This window comes from Melanotaenia boesemani, chromosome 23, assembly GCF_017639745.1.
Source record: "Melanotaenia boesemani isolate fMelBoe1 chromosome 23, fMelBoe1.pri, whole genome shotgun sequence".
Taxonomy (NCBI): domain Eukaryota; kingdom Metazoa; phylum Chordata; class Actinopteri; order Atheriniformes; family Melanotaeniidae; genus Melanotaenia; species Melanotaenia boesemani.
The window spans coordinates 21,619,100-21,642,399 of NC_055704.1; the positions used below are offsets into that span (position 1 = coordinate 21,619,100).

General features: G+C 39.0%; 1 protein-coding gene across 4 annotated transcripts in view; it reads right to left on the reverse strand.

Annotated features, from left to right (window-relative positions):
• The window catches only part of plxna4 (plexin A4), a 248,207-nt gene that overhangs the window by 210,214 nt on the left and 14,693 nt on the right, over nucleotides 1-23,300 (reverse strand). For all 4 annotated transcript variants that reach the window (XM_041977658.1, XM_041977657.1, XM_041977659.1 and 1 more), the window contains exon 2: nucleotides 12,887-14,235. In XM_041977658.1, coding sequence (XP_041833592.1) covers nucleotides 12,887-14,131 — 1,245 coding nt within the window. In that variant the 5' untranslated portion in view covers nucleotides 14,132-14,235. The remainder of the gene's footprint in view (nucleotides 1-12,886; nucleotides 14,236-23,300) is intronic.

Consider the following 23,300-nt stretch of genomic DNA (forward strand, 5'->3'; position numbering starts at 1 on the left):
TGTATTGTATGTTTTGTATGCATCTACATAAAACCACTGAAAATGCAGTGGGTATATGAAAGGCACTGGAATGCTACCATAGAAATACACCAAAAACAAAGAATAAGACATGGAGCATGTGCATAATCTTGTACTCAACACTGTAATCCACCATTACTGTGGCTGTTGGCAAGGTGGGCATGTGTGGATTAAGGAGAGGTCAGGCAATGGCATCGGTTCAGTAAAAATATATATGGTTGTAAATGAAAATTAAACCAAGGTGTTTTTAGAATTATTCATTGTAGGACCTGGTTTACAAAAAAAAAAAAAAAAAAAAAAAGTGTTTTTGGCTCCCAAAACGATGGTTCTTTGTGGATGAAAATGTCCAAATGATTAAAAACGTAAAAACTTCCCTCTATTTGGATTTGGCACAACTACAGTATCTACATAATTATTGTTTAAATGTGTTAACAACCAGTGCTAATCCCTGTTCTCTTATTAACAGACATTAATATAAGTATAAACACATATTGGTTATGATACAGACTTACATTTTAATTGAAACAAAGAGATTACTAAGAATTAATCTCTATGCCTTATTTTTGTATAAGACAGGGCTAAAAAGTAACCTGCCAGGACACTGGTTATTGGTACAATCCATGTCTGCTATAATGGATCTTTTAGTACAGACAAAAGGTTAGATATTTTTATTTCTATGTTCGATCTGTACAAATCGTACTGTGCAGCTTCATGCCCTACACCATAACACCTACCAAAAAGTCTAACTAAATGTTACAATATAAAGACTGTGATTAAACCCGTTGTCTACATGGCATGTTACTCTGCCCAGAGACAATGCTTCTGTGAAACTAAATCCTGGAATAAAACACACTAATTGTTTCAGTCGTGCTTATTAAGCTAATGCAATGACCAATATTCTGCCTTTTAGCTGTTTGCCATTTTCATACTTCTGCTAATCTGCATGACTCAATCAACAGAACCGTCATATTCACCACCTCCTCTGAAATTTTCCCTTTATCTGCATTGTGGTAGTTTCAGTAAAGGTGACCCTTACGCAGAATATATTAGCTCCTCATATACTCATGGTCTGTTTTTGGGTAGAAAAGGCATGAGCAGAACAGATCCCAAATCCAGCTTCTAAATTTTCTTCTGTCCAGGGCAGAAAATGTCAGACAGTGGACCCCAAGATAAATGGTGGACAAGAGAGCTCAATATGTGGATGTGAGCAGTAATGATCCACAAATGTAATAACTTAAGTTCAGTGGGATGGGAACATAAGCTGTACCATCTAAAAAAAGCAACAGTTGTTGTGAGAAAATTGGGAAAATTGAATTAAACCGAAAAGTTGGATTTTTCTTCACAAATGTGCAATATACAAGATGGAATCATAGGAACCAGTTTCTGAATGAGGGATTTCCTCCCATTTGCTGCTTTGTAAGGTACCAACAACCCATATAGAAAGTTTGGGGTTTTTTCCTCACGGTTTTCTTTTCTCAGCACTAACTGAATCATGCTCAAAATTCAGTCTGAATGCACAAGTGTCAATGTGGAGCACAAGAGCTGTCACCAAGTAGATTTAACTTTCCCTTTGTACGGTGCCCTGGGGACTGTTTTTGAAAAACAGTCACAATGATTAGGACTGAGGAAAGAGAGAATATATACCGATAGATATGGGAACACACAGGGATGTCTCTGTGGCTGACAGTGATGTCATCTCACGGAAGATGTGCCATCATCTTGGCAGTTCGACACAGTTATAGAATACAAAAGTCAAAATGACAGGAGTTTATGAAACTAATATTTACACAAATGTGAAACATGCTTCAAATTGAAAACATTATTGGTGTTTAGGAGTAAATTATGCAGGACACACTTTAATAGGGGTGAAACAAAGTTGATTATTTATATATTCCTTTAGGTTCTGTTTTTCTTTTTCATTCCTTTGGGTTAGCTTTAGAAAATAAAAAATAAAAAAAATCAATCTAACAAAACAGCATGACAGTTTTGGAGCTAAACTAAGGCATAAATACAGCTGATCCACAAGAAATAAAAATATACCAGAGGCTAAATGAGGAGTTTAGGGGATAAAGATGAAGAAAATTGGAAATTCAGAAATCAAACTAAGATCTGAAAGTTGAGCTGAATTTTATGAGGAGAAAGATGTTAACCGATATCTTTCTAATCCATGTTTTCCTCTCCATGTACTGGCAGAAAAATCTATCATTTTTCCTACTGGAAATATTACTAAAGGAGATAATTATTTCACCCAAAACTCAAATAAAACTGAGCAAGTCAGCATGTGTTAGCAGCCAAAGAGAGTTCACATTTTAACTCATAACCATTTGTATGGGTGCAGTGGTGGGGTAATGGGGAGAAGTCTCACTGAGGAGTGTAATACAGTCTAATCTAAAGTTTAATAATCTATGCAGTTTAATAATACCATGCTTCAAAATCTTTTTAGTAAAATGCACAACTGATAAGATTCATCAAGCTAGTCCTTAAGCTATTGAATTAAACTGAAAGTTATACCGTAGGCTGCATTTACCAGTAAGAAAAACTAAACAATAATAACTTTCCAAATGACTCTTTACACAACGTACAATTTACTTTTTAAATACAAATATCGTTACCCTTATGGCTTAATTACCTAAGTCATATTTTGGCTAAATTGTGATATCTTGGTAAGTGTACTCTTATAATTTTGCTGACTGACTGTAAATCATTGCCTATAAAACCTTAAAATATGGCTTAGGCAATTAAGCTATGAATGCATCCATTTAACTTGTGGTCTTCAGTTCATGAGATTCTGTATAAAATTTTAGAGGTGCAACTAAAGGAAAAGTAGAGTGCAAGGTGAGGTCTGCAATGAAGATTTTGATGGAAGAGCTGTTGTCCAAAACATGCTCCAGTTACATTTTTTAATTGTGCTTTATTTCCACATGCTCAGAAATAGACAATTTAGTTTTATGGAGCTATTGAACAACACCACCCTCAATAAAACATTCCTGTGTGGTGTGTTTTCATGCAGGCAGAATTTAGACTGAATGATTAATTGTTGTTAAATTGAAATTGCAATTTAAAATGTTCCAATTAGCAAATCGTAATGCGACATGGTTAATTTATGTGTGTGGCATGTGTTACATGCCACCTGACAGTACAGAAAGCACAGAAAGGACAGAGTAACTCTTTGTTTGTGTAAAACTACAGAAAAAGTGTGAGTAGCTCAATGTTATCAGATGGGCTTCGCATCCAAAATCTATAAAAAATAATGGATCCATTTAGGATGCAGTATGATTTAAAAATGACTAAAGTGACAATGGATTCAGCTTGTTCAGCTGCATCTCCATAATAGAAATAAAGTAAAGTTCTCAGCATCACGAGTGTTTCCACCTTCATCTCCCTGGTAGATTTAATAAAAACACTGATTTCTGTCTGATTTTCAGGTGACTAAAGTAACATATTTTCCCAAATGCATCTCCACTGGTTGGAGTGTGCCTGTCTGCATGTGCAAACGTTTGTGTGCGACACTGGGGCAAAACTCAGCGTGTGCAAAACAGAAATCATGTGGAGAAACATGATGTGCTGTGGTGTAAATTAGCTAAAAAACACAAGACTGTTTAGTTTTTACTACAAGAACAAAGTATAGACCTGCTCTAGAGGAAATGTCACCTTCAGCCACAGCTTGCATCTTGCAGTTGGTAAGTGAAGCCGTTTATATCTCAGCTTTGCTTCCTTGTCTTGGAATATAGAGAAGCAATCTCCATCTCATTTAAAAATATATATATCTGAATAAACACTGAATGGAAGTTGGAATTCAAAAGATTACATCACAACCCAAACTGCAATCCATCTTTTTTCTGCCACTTATCCAGGGTCAGGTCGGGGGGGGGGGGGGCAGTTGCCTAAGAACAGAAACCCAGACTTCCCTCTCCCCAGCCACATTCACCAGCTCGTCCAGGGGGATCCTGAGGTGTTCCCAGGCCAGCAAAGAGATGTAGCTGTTCCAGCGTGTCTTGGGTCTTCCCCGGGGTCTCTTCCCAAAGGGACATGCCCTGACCAGATGCCGGAGCCACCTCATCTGGCTCCTCTCGATGCAGAGGAGCAGCGACTCTTCTCTGAGCCCCTCCCGGATCACCGAGCTTCTCACCCTATCTCTAAGGGAGAGCCCAGTGACCCTGCAGAGAAAACTCATTTCGGCCGCTTGAATTTGCAATCTCGTTCTTTCGGTCACTACCCGCAGCTCATGACCATAGATGAGGGTAGGAATGTAGATTGACTGGTTAATCGAGAGCTTTGCTTTTTGGCTCAGCTTCTTCTTCACCATGACAGACCGATGCAGAGTCTGCATCACTACAGACGCCGCACCAATCCACCTGTTGATCTCCTGCTCCATCCTTCCCTCACTCTTGAACAAGACACCGAGATACATGAACTCCTCCGCTTGGGGCAGGACCTCATTGCCAACCCGGAGAAGGCATTCCACTCTTTTCTGGCTAAGGACCATGGTCTCAGATTTGGAGATGCTGATTCTCATCCCAGCCACTTCACACTCAGCTGCGAATCGCTCCGGTAAGAGCTGAAGATGAAGCCAACAGATCATCATATGCAAAGAGCAGAGACCCAATCCTGAGACCACCAAACCAGATTCCCTCAACGCCTCGGCCGTGCCTAGAAATTCTGTCTATAAAAGTTATTTTTAGAATAGGTGACAAAGGGCAGCCTCGGCAGAGTCCAACCCTCACTGGAAACAAATCTGATTTACTGCCGGACTACTATTGTTGGACCAAGCTCTGGCACCAGTCATACAGGGACCGGGCTGCTCGTACAAGGGGGCCCGGCACTCCATACTCCCGCAGCACCCCACACATGAGCCCCTGGGGGACATGGTCAAATGGCTGCTTCAAGTTGAGCAAACTCCTATGCCCCCTCCAAGACCCTGAAGAGAGTGTAGAGCTGGTCCACTGTTCCACGACTGGAAGGAAAACCACACTGCTCCTCCTCAATCCGAGGTTCGACGATCCGACGGACTCTCCACACCAGCACCCCTGAATAGACCTCACCAGGGAGGCTGATGAGTGTGATCCCCCTGTAGTTGGAGCACACCTTCCAGTCCCTCTTTTTGGAGGAGGGGGACCATCACCCCAGTCTGTCAGTCCAGGCAACTGTCCCCGATGTCCACATGATGCTGCGGAGGGGTGTCAGCCAAGACAGCCTTACTGCATCCAGAGCCTTAAGAAACTCCGGGCGGATCTCATCCACCCCCGGGCCCTGCCACTCAGGAGTCTTTTTAATCACCTCAGATATCTTAGCCTCAGAGATAGGAGAGCCCACATCAGGGTCCCAACGTCCGAAGATGTGTCGGTGGGAAGAGGAGGTCTTCGAGGTATTCCCTCCACCGACCCACAACATCCCGAGTCGAGGTCAGCAGCCCCCCATCTCCACCCCTCCTCTAGAGACCTGTTTGCCATGGGTGACCCATAAAGCCCCAGACAACATAGCTCCTAGGATCATCAGTATGTGCAAACTCCTCCATCACAGTAAGGTGGCAACTCAGAGAGGAACCAAATTCCAATATATGTTAGAAAAATCACATTTAATTTATCCCATATCGTGATGATAGGCCTAGGCAGAATATGACACCTTCAGTGGTTGTGAGAGCATCTGCATGTGAAGGGTCAGTGATGTTGATGGTTGCACTATAAGAATAAATTCTAGTCCTAACTATGATCCTTTTCTAACCATCCCAAGTGAAATTAGAATCCAAAGCCAACCTTGAAGTGATAGTTTATTCCTATTATGTTGTTTTTACATGTAACCAATGAAATAAATCAAGGGGACAGTCAATGTAAAAAAAGGCCTGTTAACATAAATCATGATTGTTTTCTTACCCTACCAAAGCTATGTCATTGTCCCAGGCAACCAGGACATGACAAAAGTGTTTTAGTTAGGTATTGATATGTTTTTGGAGGAATGGGTGTCGATTACATAAAGCCCTGTGGTTCAAAGTGCTGTATGTAACTGTACCGTCCTCCTCCGCCTTCCCTCCTCCTCATGAATCTATGGCTTGTTAAAATATAAACTCAATAAACTTAATATGATGTGGAAACGGTACAATGAGTAAGTTTCCTATTGATGCTTGCAAACCAGTGTTGTACAGGATCATACTATGAGTTGTATTGAAAGCTATTAAAATTAAACATCCTATTGGATCATTTTAAGACTTGACAATCTTATAAATGTTCTTTTGAGGAACAATAGTGTCCTCGGTGTCAATAAAAAAATTGAGAAAAGGAAGCATTACTGCATTTTATAATAGCCAAAATCACAAGCATAATCAGGAATTTAACTTTAAATATGTTGGCCTTGAATAAAAACATTGTTTTTATTCTATTAACTGCATTTCAAATTGCTTTGAAATAGTCACTGGTTTGTTTTTGTTTGTTTTTGTTTTTTTTGTTTGTTTTTTTAATTACCAGTTTTTCCTCCCTTCTTCCCTTTGTACAGAAAGCATACCAAACAAAGAACCCAAAACTGAGGTTGATACCAAATTGTGACAATTAGGGGGATAATAAGCAAAAACAAGAGGGTGAATAACTGAGGTTTGCACAGTTTTCAGGCACAGGCCAACCAGCATGAAATATGATGAAGGAAGGAGACACTTGTTTAATCACAGAATAATGATATTGTGATGGATTCTGACCTTTAGCAAGTGGTATCATGTATGGAGATTTAATTAGCATGCCAGCCAGCAAGCTGAATAGCGGATATGTGGATGGAGTAGGGTGAAGTGGAGGAGGGAGATAGTCTGGATGTCCTTAATGAATCTGCTAGCCTTTCCCTTCCTGAGGATGTGACCTAGACTGACTCATCAGCAACAGCCACCACAAAAGTCACAGATTAAACTCTGGGATCAGCCAGAGAAGGGATGGTGATGACCAGCACAGGAGAAATTATTTAAAAGCTGGTCTAACACAGCACAAAACAGAATAAAGAATGTCAATAACATGAGGGAAAAGACAGAGAATGTAATAGTGGAAGAGTTTCTTTCAAGTGAAGGATGAAATGGAGGGATGAGCACATGTTGGGGGACAGCGAGAAAGATCAAGCAAAAGGCTCAAAGAAACAGCAGCGGCCGAGTAGAATAATCTAATTAATTGGAGTGAATTCAGAATGTGAAGTCGATAGCACATAACAAATGTGAAAGTATAGCCCATGGCATGTCAATTAATGACATGTAATTAATGATCATTAGCAGAAGGGATGAGGGGATGGCCATAGTTTGTCAGAGACTTGCAAGCGACCTTGTAATTTCCTGGAAGGGGTACTTCACTCTGCACCTTCAGAACGTATTGTACGGGAAAATGAAGGAGATTGGTGAACGGCAGTGAGAGGAAGTGATGGCAGCAAGCATTTTTATATGATCATGAAGAAAAAGACAGGCAAAGAGAGGAAGAGTGGCAAAGGATGCGAGCAATGAATCAAGGATGAGAGAAGAGAGCAGCGAGTGAATTTATTGCAATCCTGCTGTTTTGTTGTTCTGTTTTTTCTGCTGACACAGTGAACATGGAGGGAACAGGCAGCGTTTTTTTTATAGGTCACATGCCACTTCACAATGATCTATGGACACAAGCCCTTTGCAGACTTATACTGTTGAGCACGCATTATGTGGCTCAGCCAAGCATGGCCATTTGGGGGGAAAAGGGGACGCACACCCCCTCCTCACCCCCATTATTCACACACTCTTTCCTTCCATCCATCCTCACACCCTTTCTGTTGTACATTCCTTTTTTCTTCTCTTTTCCTCCCTCTTTGCATGTCTCTCACTATGACTGAAAGCCTCTTGAAGATGCTGTACGGCATCAAAGGTCTGGTGGGAGAAAATGTTTTATATGGTCCAAACAATGCTTGTGTCCTTGCACCTATATATATATATATATATTTATTTCTTAACTGTGTTCCATTATTGCTTTGAAAGGCATTTTGGGTTGCAATTTCCTTTAAGGGGACACTTTCTTAGGTATACCTTGTTAGTACCAGACTGGACATAATTTTGCCTTCAAAACTGCACTAATTCAAGACTTCTGCTCCATATTAACATGACAGCATCACACAGTTGCTGCAGATTTGTCGGCTGCATATCCATGATGAGAATATCTCATTCCACCACATCTCAAAGATGCTCTATTAGATTGAAATCTGGTGACTGTAGAGGCCATTGGAGTACAGTGAATTCATTGTCTTGTTCAAGAAATCATGGTTAGAGACTATTTGAACTTTGTGACATGGTGCATTATCCTGCTGGAAGTAGCCATCAGAAAGTGGTACACTGTGGTCATAAAAAAATGGACATGGCCAGCAACTAGGCAGGCTGTGGTGTTGATATGAAACTCAGTTAGTACAAAGGGGCCCAAAGTGTGCCAGGAAAATATTTTCCACACCATCACACCACTAGCCTGAACTACTGATACAAGCCGGGATGGATCCATGTTGTTTACTCCAAATTCTGACACTATCATCTGAATGTTTCAGCTAAAATGGAGACTGTAGACAACATTTTTCCAAACTTCTATTGTTCAGTTTCAGTAAGCCTGTTTTAATTATAGCCTCAGTTTCCTGTTCTTAGCTGACGGTAACACCGGCTTTGGTCTTCTGCTGCTGTGGCCCATCAGCGTCAAGGTTCAACATGTGTGTTCAAAGATGGCATTCTACATGCAGGAGGGATCACAAACTCTGGACCTCTTGGGTCAGTGTCCTGACTGATGTGCTCCAACAACTTGTTGTCAAGTCTCATGATGACCCATTATTTGAGAAAAGTGTGTTGCAGCAGGAAAACATCGAAAACCAGCAGGACACTGGCTCTAGAAATCCTGGATTCGTCATGCCTGCTTCATACCTTGGTTGTAACAAGTAGTTATCTGTGTTACTGTTGCCTTTCTATTATCTCCAACCAGTCTGCCCATTCTCCTGACATTAACAAGGCTTTTTTCTGTCTAGACAACTGCAGCTCACTGGATATTTTCTTTTTTTCCCCTAAACCATTCTCTGCAAACCCTAGAGACGGTTGGGTAGAAATGAAATGAAATGAAATGAAAATCCCAGCAGATCAGCAGTTTCTAAAATACTCAGACCAACAACCAAGCCATGTTTAAAGTCACTTAAATCCCCTTTCTTACCAATTCTGATGTTCATTTTGAATGTCAAAAATTCATCTTGACCATGTCAACATGACTAAATGCATTGTATTGCTGTCATCTTATTGGCTGTTTAACTGTTTGTGTTAACAAATGACAGCGTACGTGGGCCTGATATAAGCTATGCAAGGCTAAATAAAACAGTTTTATAGCAAAATATGGACAAATTTGTTATAGTACCAATGGACATATTATAATAAACCAACAACAGACATTTCAACTACCAAAACTAAGAAGATAAAATGATGAGACATATCCTGCCCTAGGCTTGACCAGGTAATGGTCAAGTAATGGTAATGCTCAGGAAGAAAGATGACAGTGCTGTTTTACCCAGTTTAAAAAAAAAATCATGTGAAAAAGGTGATTTTATTTTTTATTCTTTTTTTTTTTTTTTTTTAGAACCAGCTCTTTCATGATTGCTTGGATGCAAAACGGCATCTGCAGACCTCTCATTTCTCTCATGCTGGCTGTATGTACCACACATATGCTTCTGCAATATATTGGCAATCATTAGTCGTTGGACTGACAAGTGAAAAATTCTCACAAAACCTGCAGGTTTGCTCAGAGTGCGGTGATGAAAAATTGTTGTTCCAGCTGTCATCTCTTGTTGCAGAGACAGTGGTTAGATCTGTCTACAAGCCTGAATATGTTTAATCTAAATAAAAAATGTGTGTGCTTGTGTGTGTTCATGTTGGGCTATACAACCAGACTACTCTAATGAGTCTTGGGACTGTTCATCTCTTCCTAATTGGAGGAAAAACACATCATATTCGGAATATGATGTGCTTGAATGCTTGAGGGAAAAAAGTGCGTGAAAAGATGAGAAACAAGGAACATGGCATGAGAGAGAGAAGATACAGATAAATGAAGTGGACAAGATAAAAGGTGAATGTCCCTAAAACAGGAGTTCTTCTCATCTTGGCTTCTACGAGCAGTAACAGCAAATGCTGTCACATACAGTCCATAAAAATAAATACCCTTTATATATTTTTTACACTTTTAAAAAACTATCAAATAAATTTCTCAACCTGTATTACGTATACATGAAGATTATGTAGAAATGTTAGGGTTAATAAGGTTTTTTGCATGATGTAAGAATGTACCTAAAATGCACAGTAACCTTTACAAGTGAACTTAATTTGACCTTCTCTAAACTTTTTACTGCACATGTCCACATTTTCAGTGTTTAAAGTTCTTATTGTGTAACATACTCGTCTCCAACAGGGTGAGTGACCACAAAAACAGATTAAGTGAACCATGAATCGACCACTAAATGTTCTGTTTCAGTAACAAACTTGCAATTGAACAGTCCTCTTCATCATGCTGTTCTCTTTTTGACATCGAGATGGCACCTAACGTGTAAACTATTCATACATCAACATTTTTATGTTGTGGTGTTTAAGATGAAGGATTTACTAATAAATGGTTCTACTTCAATGCCCTACATCCATGATATAATACCAGTGCAGCATCAATGTTTTACATTTTCTGTACAATTTAACGCAAAAGTTGAATTTCCTTAACATTTTGCAAGCAGTGTATATAGACCACAGGATATGTGAAAGAAAATTATTAATCCCAGAGATCCAAAGGGTTTCAGTTATGTTTGCACTTAACCCTTTAACACAGAACACAAATTTGAAAGCAATAACACAAAATCTATGACCCTTATTTATATCTAATTGTTTTATCATTACATTGTGTACATACATTTAGATATTACATTGTACGGTTAGGCAATATATCAAGACTTTATCACATGCGATATAAAATGAGGGAATATCCATTATATTGAGATACCTTGTTTTGAGTTAAAAGTGTCTTTTCTTTTTGCATTTTGCTCACCTATTTTTGTCATGGTCACGTAAAAAGTATTTTCATTAATTTTGTTTTAAGAGTATTTAATTTAATAAACAGCTAGTTTAATTTCAGTTAACTGTTTTGATGCACATGTGCTGCTAATCCTTAATGAAAGTGCATTTAGCACTCAAGGCTGTAAATTAGCTGCCGTCTCTTTGATCACTGGACAAAAAAAACAAAAAAAAAAAAACAGATATCATATACTGTGATACAGGTAAAAAATAGAGATATAAAATTTGGTTTATATAGTCCAGCCCTATTAGATTGCAGCACCAGGTCTGTCCAATCTAGATCCTAGTTAACCACTTAAGAATGTCATTAAACATCATCTGTATTGCCACTTTGTCAAAAATGTCTTTGCCTTTGGAAGACATGATGTTCGACAGAAGCTGTACCAGTGTAGCAGTACATCTGCGTGTATCTGTGTCAGAACTCATCTTTCTGCTGCAGGTCCAGCGTGACTTGTTCAGCAGGGACTAATTTATGCGCATGGTGTGGCACATGCTGAAATGGCATCATTCTTCAGCACTAACCCCAGTATGCTCCCACACACTTCCTCTCCCTGCCGACAGCTCCACCCCAGGCATGATTTATCAGGCCCTCAAGCGGCAGACAATGGCACCCTGGCACGTGCGCTGTGCCACGGACAGATTAATAGATAAACACGGTGATTCCACAATCAAACACAAGCAGGGTCAGCTTTATAATGTCTCCATATACTGCATCACAAAGGTCAGAACAGTATGGTCTGAGCAGCAAGGGGATAAAATTTATGTCCCTGAAATATGACCAAGTCACCCCTTCTTAGTCAGATGCATTTATAGGTTCGTAGATTCTTATTTATAGATTTTAATAATGAGTGTGAGTGACTTAAGTAAGGATAATAAAGTATCATGATTATCATCATCATCCTTAAAGCTCTTAGTTAAATTGTTTTATATAGGTGTATTCACTCCTGCACTTCTTGTAGTTAACAGGTTACATGATTAATATAAAAGCATGCCTCCCAAATAAAACTTTAATTTTAAATTATTCAGTTGTTATAACACACTAAGTGATCTTAATCCTTTTAACCCACATTTGGTGAGAACATGTTCTATTTCCTTTAGCCATGCAGACAAATATGATAAATGCATTCTGATCAAAGTAATTTTCTATTTCCTCAGCTTCTCCACTTTTATTAATGATGTAAATGAGACAAAAAGACAAAATTTAATGAAACATCTTTGGTTTCTTTGGTAGCTGGCCTAAACATGTAGCACACTATTTAACCTTGTTTTTATGTGCACAAAGTGAGAAATCAAATGAACTGAATCACTGAATTTGTAATGCTGTTATGGAGAATAGAATTATGGTAATTTGGCTGAGCATTCAGCTGCACTGTTTAAAGGGTGAGTGGATTAAAAGAAGCAGTGGATGGTTAACATCTCATTGTAATGGGATGGAGCATGTACCCATCCTAGAACATAGTGTTGGTGAATGCCCCCCACGCAGTGCACCCTCATTACAGTAATATCAGGAAGAGTGAAAACTAATTTTCCTCCAGAGATATTCAATAAGAAACTGAAACACCACAAAAAGTGTTTTGTTTCAGCCTTTTATAAATTCTACATAAGAAAAAAAATACTGTTGTAGTACTAACTACAGCACTGGAATTTGTAGTGCAGTACATTGTGCACTGAGAATTAAGAACCTCCAGTAACAACATGCTATTTTTCACCACAATATCATATTAAGTGTTTAGTTTTCTTAAAAATGTAAATAAATTAATCCCAAATCATTTTAAACTATGCTCTCATTAAACTGGTGCAACCAACAGAATCCTCTGTACTCACCGCACTGCTGCATGGAATATCTTTGACTTTCAGCCAGGCCAGGTCCAGCGTGCCCTCTCCCTTGTAACAGGACTGCAGCCTCTCCTTGATTTTCTCATTGATCTTTCGCAGAGAGAAAACACACAATGCAGAGTCCTGAGAGCCCTGCCGTGGACGTCTTTTCTGGCCTTTTGAAAAGATGGCAAAAAGCACATCATCATCAGGTGCCACATCAAGTGAGCGTGCCAGGATAGCACCAGCTTTTGACAGGTAGGCCGCCTCCAGTAATCGGTACTCCACATTGCCACTAATGCATCCAATAGGCACCTCAACGTAGGAGTTGAATGCAGTGTCTGCCTTGCAGAGGCGGACTATCTTGGAAGTGTACACCTGTTCCCGACCAGTAGAGGAGGATCCACTGGTGGGTCCACCCCCCATTTCCGGTTGCAAAGTCAGAAAGTAGACAAAGTTTCCACTGGCAAAGCCATAAATGTAGTATATGTCAAAATCTGGGATTATAGTGAAGGTGTCTGAGGGGATCTTAATCATAGAGGCCACAAACTCATCATGGAAGACATAGGCAAACATGCCATCTTCCTCTGAGTTTCTGGCCAGCTTTCGGCTAGAGATGGTAGGGAAGTACTCTGGCTTGCCATCAACTGCTGTGGCTACAAACAGCATGTCTGGAGAAGCATTGCCATAAGAAACAATGACACCAAACACAGAACCACTCTCATTTACTCCAGAGAGGTAGTGCTCTTTCTTGTGGAAGGGTTCCCCAAGTTTGAAGAGGTCATCTAAACGGAGAAGTTTGCAGATGCCTTGATAGACACTGCCACAAGCAAGCAACCGGTTCTCCTTATAGTCCATCAAAAGCATCTTGTTGATATTGTTGGTGAGTGTCAGTGGTTCACTGCAGGCCTGAACAACACGTGGCGGGTAGCATTTGCGGTTGTCCTCTTCAGGACCAGTTACATGGAACTTCTGGACCTCCAAGTCAGGAGACAGTTTGTATATACGATTAACCGCTCCCAAATAAACATTGCCATTGCGATAGTCCACAGCTAAATGATTAAATGTCCACTCAGGGTTTTCAGCATGAAATGATGTGTACTCCTCCTCTGGGAGCAACGCTGTTATCACTTGGGAGCCAGCACTATGAGCTTGTGGGGCTTGCACCACTGTATGTGATGTTACAGGAAGCACCAAACTGGACAGGAAGCAGCATACAAAAAGATAGGTCCGTATCCTTGTGAGGGATGTCATGGCTGTGCTGATGGTTGGACTGGTGAGGAGAGGGACGGAGGCACAGTCCAGTACTCTTGGCCTGTCAGGATTACACCTCTTTCAAGATGGAGGGCATCATGCACCTAAAGAGACAGGAAACAAACCAGTGAAAAAAGCAAAGTGGAAAACATTCATTGTAACTGTGACTGGGCAATGATAGAAACATCAAATGGATAAAACGTGAGTATTATGTGATCCTTGCTCTAATTTTTTCTGGCACAAATTAGAACAGAACAACTTAATGAGTTGAACCGGTGAAGAGGCCACACATTTGAGACCACAGAGATATCTATATTTGGAGAAGAAATGAGCCAGACCCAAAAAAGTAAAGAAAGGAAAAATTAGGTTAAGATATAGAACCACTTTTAAAAAGGCAGTAAATCAGTTATTGGGAAACAGGACAAAGGGAGGAAGAGTAATGCATTGTCTCCAGTGATGCCACAGATTACTTGAAAAAGTAATCTGACCACTGATTACTGATTACTTCTTTAAAAAGTAATCTAGTTACTTTACTGATTACTAAGGTTTAGAAGTAACTAAGTTAGATTACTAGTTACTTTATTAGTTAAAACCCCCCAAACAAAAAAATGACAATCGATTTTTTTTCGCATATACTTTACTGAAAGTGCATTAGTTACGAATGGTGACTTTACAATGTTTTGCAACTTGTAACTTTTAATTGTTTTTCACCTTCTATGAACATAGTCAGTCTCTTATTAACTTTGTAAATCATTCAGTGCTTCTTCCCTACCATCATATACATTAATTCAAATGAATAACAATAAAATAAAGCAACATCTCTCGTTAAGCATAAGACAAATCTGCATTATGTTTTACTTTTACACATGAGAAAATAATGAAATAGTAACGGACTTATTAAAAAAAAAAAAATCAATTCGGTTTGGAATAGGTTCTGATGAGGGAAGTGGAGAGGCGGACCTCCCATCATGCACCAGGGTAATAAGTTTCTATATCATATTTTTTTCTAAAGTCATGTGCAGTGAATGATTTGTGTTTGTCGATTTAAAAAAGGTCAAGTTTCAGCGAAGAAAGGTAGCTGCATGCTTACGAGTACATAAAATTTCTGTACCACCGTTAATGAGAAGGTGTGTTGAGTTAGATAAATACACTTTCGTCCACGGCGCTTGATTTCAAATCATATGTGAAAGGAGTGGGGAGTGCCGAAGTAACGCAGGACGAATATGAAGAGTAACGGTAATTTGATTACATTGTAGGACATCCTAACGCGTTAGATTATATTTTGTTAAAATATGTAGTCAGATTACAGTAACGCGTTACTTTGTAACGCGTTACTGGCATCTCTGATTGTCTCAGAGGAGGTGATCAGCATGGCTCTGCACCATCTCTCTGCAAGGACCCCTGCCCCTCTCCATCTCTCTTTGCTTTTCTGCTCCAGCCTCTATGCACCTAATTGATTCTCCCCTCAGAGCAGCAATTTGTATGCTTTGGTGATTTCTCTCTTCTCTCCCAATAGGGCAGCTCACCTGCTGACACTGCTAGCAGAAAAAAGGACTCTCTTTCTCTCTTTAAAATACCCCCACACACACACACACACACACACACATATATACACACCTATACAATGAGAAAGGAGGTTTATAGACCAAAGAGGAACAATTAAGGAAGAAATGCTAGTGGTTGCAAAAATAAGTCTCCCTGTGGTCCATAGGTCATTTGCACAGTCTTAGCATTGTACACAAAACTAATGCAAACACATGCTTACAACAATGAAATGGGACTAACTAAAAAAAAAGCATCAACTGTTGTAGCTATTCAATCAAAAGATCTACTGCCTAGTATATGAGAAACAAAATAACATCGCTACCACACATTTACACAAGTTTAAAAAAAGATTTAAAAAATCTGTGGATACAGATTTTAGCAAAATAGTATTGAGTGCAAGATACAGAGATCACAGGAAAACCTTTTAAGCATAAATGTTTTAACCTACAGAAATATTAAAATTACCTGAAAGTTTGTTTGTGACTCCGTTTTGTAATATATTGTAGACGAGCTCATTGCAAAATCGGTGTGAAAAATGAGAGGATAAAATGTTGAGTATCAACACGCTACAGCTAGAAAACAATGATGCCATCAAAATTTTTACTTCCTTACATTTGACTGTGCTCACACACACACACATTAATGGTGGTGCTACCCGACATTATCTAGTCACAGATCTCATCTCAAGTTCACTTTTAAGCAATCAAAAAGTATGGTGGTGTGAAATGCAACCTCACAGCAATCTTGCCAATCTGCCCTTCATCTCCTGGTATGCAGACAGAAAGGAAGAACAGAGCAGGCAGCCTCTCAACACATGATAAAAGGTCCAAACCAGATGATGAGAGGGATAGGAGCTGCTGCACAGCTAGGTGACATGTGCTCAGATATGTGGGCAAAGAGCAATCATTAGCATAGCTACGACAAAGGCATAAGGCCACAGAGTAAATAAGGAACAAGACAGAGATTGAAATATCATGCAATAACCTCACTGGGGAATAAAATAATTTCGGAAAGACACACAAAAAGTGAGAAGAGCTAAGCATCTTATTGCAAAAGTCAAGTGTTTAAACAAAACATTTTGATATTTCAACAACAAAGATTTCCATCAGATTGCTTAAACTTCATGATGCTGCAAGACAAATTTACTTAAAGGTGTTCATTAATGTGTCCGCCTACTATAAAGGGATTAAGTATAAAGGAGAAAGGAGTGATGACAGGGCAGTGATCCCATAATGTTCCTCAAAGTAAAAAGGAGCTGAATATTAATTTCACAGTGGGAAGAGCACTGGAGCTCCCACCTCTCATTTAACTAGTGTGGGGTGTGGTGGGGAGGGGGAATTCCCAGACAACTTTATTCACCTGTTATAAATATGCAAAAAAGACTGAGAAGAAGTGTCAAAATAAGATTTTGTTAGAATAAAGTGTGAGAGACAATAGGGAGAAGCAATGATTCTGGTGCAAAAGTGCGACATGCTCAGACTTGCCAGCAAATGTAGTCAACAGCACACAACAGAAAGGAAATATTTATATTAGGTGACTTAAACGTGTGTTGTTGATCTCCCTGCTGCACGACACAATTCTGCTTTAAATATCAGGATAAAACACACACTCAGCCTCATATGCATCGAACAGCATTGATGGATTTTGCATACTGTACCCCATCACACTTCCAAAGCTGAAGCTGTGTCCAACCCCAACAGCGTTTGTATGTTGATCTGCACTTTCTCCATCTAAAACTGAGTTTGACCTCAGCCTTTAGAAAATTGGACTGTATCACCTCTCAAAGTTTGCTGGTTTTTCTTTGTGTGTGTCTGTGTGTGTTCTTAGAGAATGTCAGCAGCCAAGCAAGGGGAATTATGGGATGACTTTTAAACCAGCAAAATGTAAGAATCGTCATTTTAAATTCAAGTATTAGTCAGTTCTCTAATTAATTCTGCTATCTCATTTTCGAAGGAGGAAGTCTAGAAAGTAGAGCAAATGAGGAGGAGAAAATACTGTTTAATTTCCCAGGATGTGTTCATCATGTGATGTGGCACTGTCACGGCAAAGAAAAAACACAACCAGCTGCCTGAGGTCATTTTTCAAACGGTTTGTTTCACAGAAAGCATGAGGGAACAAAAGCAACAATGAAAGTAATCAATTGTTACTTCTCTGATAGAAAAAAAACTATTTATTTTAGCTTTTAGAAACAGCTTAACGTCTCCCAGTATTAAAAGAAAAAGAAAAAAAAAAGAAGAGGAGTCACTGTGAGTCAAACGGGATCAGATTATGAGTGGGTAGCAAGTGGGGTAATTATACATTACTACAGAACAGAAGTATATGGAGGATGATGAAGAAGAAAGAAGCAATCTCTACAAAATGGAAAAGGTCAGTTAAAAATTTAAAAAGGGGAGGAGATGTTAAGAGCTGTCTAAAAGTTCCTCAGTCCTGTGTTCATTTTCTTAAAAAATGGCAGGCAAAGGGAACATTACTAAGTTCATAACTGGATATAAGCCTAATGTATTCAAAACTAGAGCTGTACAGCTACTGGTAGAAAAAACAGTCATTGTTGAAGTTTAAGGGGAGTCATAACTGTACTGTCACAATCTGTGGATTTGGTTCCATGTTTGATTTAAACAAACAAGGAGCAAACTAACCAGAATACCAGAAGATGAAGCAAATGGCTATAATACTCGAAGCTATTTTAGAAATTTGCATTTTCTTTAATGATTGAAATCTGGAATGGGTGTTTATTTAACATACAATGATGTCATTTTGTAATTTTTTTCCCCACAGTGATTCTGGGTAATATCTGTTGAGTTAGAAGCTGTAATGGAAAAAATGATCCCATCTCAGATTAGTAAAGAATCCTTTAAAAAATTCCTGGATCCAGACAGTGATCCGGATCACCCCCAAAATGTAATTGCTTGTTCTTTTATTCTATTTCTGACATTTCCTGAACATTTCATCAAAATCCCTCCATAACTTTTTGAGTAATGTTGCTAACAGACAGACAAACTGAAAACATAACCTTCACCGTGGCAGAGGTAATAAATAAAACCAAAAGATGAAACCTTCAAAAGAAACAAGAATTACAGGCCAACATGAGGAAATAACAAAAACTGTGAAGATAAATGTATCAAAAAGTAAACCAAAAACAGATTCAAAACCCACAGATCATGACATGTACAACATGTGACTTATCTGTGAGAAGAAAAAAAGTACATTTGACACCCTGAAAAATGAAAAGGCGATGATAAAAAGGCAAAGGAAGAAAAAAAAAAAAAGAAAACTGAGATGTGTGTCCCAGCTCACTGGATGTACTGATTGGAGTGGAGCCCCCACCCACCAAAGACTCAATCCTACCCCGCCTTCATGCTGAGCTCTGGCACCAATCAGAGAAATAAGCAGCACTATGTATTGCAGCCACACACTGGCAGTGGGGGAAAACAGTGTACCTGAACTCTCCAGCATAATCACCATCACAAATGCTTGTATGCATTCACACACAACATGCAAAACAGCTGGCACATAAAATAATAAAGTAAACATGACAATGTACAGCCTATATGCATTAAATAAGTTGGACTTAGCAGTAATGTTACAGGACATCTTCCTGATAACAAATTACAGTTTTACCATTACATTTGTATTTGTAAGAGCAGCAGCACCTAATACATTTTCATTCATACTCAGTAATTAAAACTCCTAATGGCAGCTACAGCCCTATTCAGAGGAATAATAAACCCTAACATCAATGATATTAACCTCAGCAAGAAATAATTATAATGTACAATAACAGCTGGGCAACCTTTTCATTTATACACAGAGAGTAAAAATGTAAGTAACGATTAAAGAGTGAGCAGGTCCAACATGCCTATCAGAAAAAGCTGACCCCTGTTGATACACAACACCAATGGCATGCCCATTTTTCCTCAGGAAGCCAGCAGTGGAAAGAAAAAAAAGGAGGACACGGAGGATAGAAGGCGGGGTGTCCTTGGTGTTTACATCAAGACGTGGATTAGCAGCATGGATTACTGTCACCAGATACCCTGTCAAGATCAGGGTTAGGAGGTCTAATCCACCAAAGAGCTTTTGATATTGCAGTGAAAGCCTTCAGATTGCACTGTCAACTGGGTACATGTCATCTGAATGCAAGGACACTGGGATACGGACACTGTCGAAACATGATGCAAAATCTACAACATTTACCAGCTTATTTACAATTTACTGGTGAATTATTAAAGCAGGTATCTTAAGGGGAAATATCTCTCACTGCTTAGTCTGTATAAGACTGTCAGACATACTGTATGTTGGTTCCTGAATGACTGACATCAAAGTAATAAGACATAAAAGAGCAGCAATGCCCTTCCACACGAGCAAACAATGACTAATCATATCTTTAAGAATCTTCTTTAGTATAACCCAAGATTGATTTAGGACAACACTAGAACTATAGAATGAAAACAGTGGATTCTACAATAGAAAGAAAATGATGCAGTATTCTCAACCTTGCAAAGCCCAGATTCTTTTACAGGGCAACCTTTATGATCCTTAGCAAGGATGGGCTGCCATGACAAATAGCAGCATTAAAGCAGGCCGGACTTTTTTGGGGGGCAACCCTTATATTTGTTTAAAAAGTGTTTATTTGGGCTGTAGTCCCAGTAACAAACGAATGGTTAGTGACTTTACAAAGTTCATAACTTTGGAAGTTACATTTGCTGTTGGAAGTTACATTTATAGTTAAAAAAACAATGCGAGTCCTAAACGCATACCATGGGAAATACAGCCAAGCACAGTGAATCACTGTTCCAGTATAAGTATGTCAAGTAGACAATTTAAGTCACACAGACTTTCTTGCTAGAGGGCTGCTCGTCGCTCTTTTTCACTCCCCTAGCGTGAGTAAAAGCATTTCAAAGAAAGGGTCCAGGCAAAGATCCAACTGAGGGACCCCTTTGGATTTTAGAGAAATGGCTTACATCTTCCCATCTCCTCTCCTTGCTCAGTCTTTTCTATTTTTCTCCTTTTGTTCCCTTTCCTTCTCATATGAGACCTTCAAATCTTACTTAGTAAAGAGTTCAAATATACAAATTTCCCAAATGTTCAGTCAGGTTCCTAAAGAACTTATTTTCTATACTGACATCTGTGCAAACTTCAGTTGTAATATCACTTGTAGTACTGTACTCAAACTGCTTTTGTCTCGAAAATAAGGTAGCTGAAACACACATACTGATAAACTCTGCACTCCTGCACATTTTTGGTTCAGGTTGGGACATTGTGCAATGGGTGCTGTTATCATCAGTGCAGATCAGAGACTCTAAAGTCATTAGGACTGTTGAAGGATTGCCGTCAGCACCTTACGCTGATTGGGTTAGACTGCAGTTGACCATGTGAATGAAAGGACTCTGGATTTGACACAGAACAGTGACTAGAGCTGGATATTTATAGTGTGAACTCGATGAATCTCTGGATTTAATTGGGAGGCTCAAGTTCCCATAAAGGCTCAGGAGCCACTTATCTGTGAGCATTACTGACTAATGAGACAAATTATGATAAAACATTTTCATCATTTAGCAAACATCTGTAGAATTTATAGAAATGGATAAGCATCAGGCAAAGCAATGGAAGGTATAAGAAATTAAAAATGTGGCATTCACTTATGCCCCCATTTCTGCAAACATCTTGAAAAGCAATAAATAACAACCATTGCCCAAGATGGCATGTTTCTCAAAGCGCACCAATTCAAATGCAGTGATGAGTTAAAGCTTTCATATTTTCCTATAATCCAACTGGAAGTACACACATGCTGCATGTTTTGATTCCAGCCTTTCACCAGTGACAGCCATGTTGTCCCATTTAAGCTAGTATAGAATCAAAGTGAGATATTTTGCTGTAATTACACCCAATGCAGCTAAGAATTCTTCTGAAATGATGTGGCTTGGCGCTATGCGACGTCTGCTTTCACAGAACAAATTCAAACCCTCTAGCTGTTTCTTTTGTTCACTCCATTTCACTCTGTCTTTTCCTCTTCCAAAATTCCCTTATTCCCCTTACTTGTGAGAACATAGGAATGCAGGGGTAGACAAATCAGCCCCTGCTCCCATCGGCTGTCAGGCTGGCACAACCATAAGTCCCAACATGTTCCTCTTTTTGTCTTCCTCTCATTACCCATTCGTCCCATCCTGTACCATTTCATGTTTCTATTGGAAGTCATGGTCCTGACTGTGACTCAGCAAAGCCAATCTTAAGTGTCCAACTTAAGCAATCATTGCCACTTTATTTTGGCTGACAAGAAAATCTTCAGCTCAAAAATGCCAAAGGTGTATTTAATGTAATTTAGCATGAAGGCTGCTCATGCATTGCATATTTAGATGAGAGGTTATTAAAATGCTCTTTGTTATCATTTGATTTTTTTTTTCAAATCCCTTAATATGAATGAAATAATGGGTTTAGCAATATTAATTACCCAGAGACAAAATGTAACCAGCAAACTCTTCCAAGCAAGCAGGTGACACTATGCCTGTGCATAGTCATCTTCAGTCAAATCTCATCAAGTCTTGATAGGACTTGACTTCCATGAAAGCCTTGTCACAGTAGCATGTTTTCACACATATTTTCATGCCTATCTCACTCACACAAGTGCCACTGAATCAGGAATCTTATTCTCCAACTCTGCATATAGCACAATTTATACCTCCAATTATAATAAACAGCTAATGTGGTAGAAATAATATAAGTGGAATCAGTATGATGGCAAAGCCCCTCAGTAGATGGTTAGTGGGAGCAAGTTACATATGTTTGTACAACAAAAGAGACTCAAACCTCTTCAGTTGACAAAAAGCAAAAAACACAGATGCAGCAGATGTTTGCAGTGTATGCATGCATCTTACTGCAGACAAGTTTAAGTGGAGAACTTTTGATCTGATTGAACATCCAATCAGAATAAAAATGTCATATAAACACTACAGGTAATCTCAGAAAAACAGAAGTAGACTGTGGCAGATAGGGTTTTGTTAGGAACAAAAAATTAAGGAATATGGAGCATCTTGGCAGTCGAAAGGCTCAAAATAAAAGAAATTTTAAAATGTTTTACTTCTTCTGAATTAGTACGCTCTGCACAAAAGCATGATGATCGTGTTAAATATTCTATCAACTGACTGGATCACTTTAACGTCCATGTAAACATGTCAGCAGGAATCTGATTAGATTGATTTTAATTGAAAAGATAAATTATTTGTCCATGTAAACGCAGATAATGTCTGATCCAGAGGATACAAGGAGAGAAGATTTAAAGATTTTTTTTAAAAAAAGGAGGGGAGGGGTAGTTTTTTCCAGCTTGTTCATCTCTTATAGGTGTCTCTGATGATTGCCAGCTGTTTTCTTGTCAAGGCCGTGGGATATTCTCCATTGCTTTTCTGTACAGGTGTAGCACTTGGTTGTCTGGTGTTTCTGGTTCGACTGAAGGGCTGTTGCTTGCTTTCTTTCTTTCTTTCTTTCTTTCTTTTATCTTCTATGTTATGTCTATTAAACGTTTTGGTTAACTTTCCCGTTTTATCATTTTAAAGTTTGCCCCTTGTGAAATCAATTAAAAACTTCTTATTGCCACATTAGGTCTTCAGTTCTGCCAAACCTGCCCCTTATATAT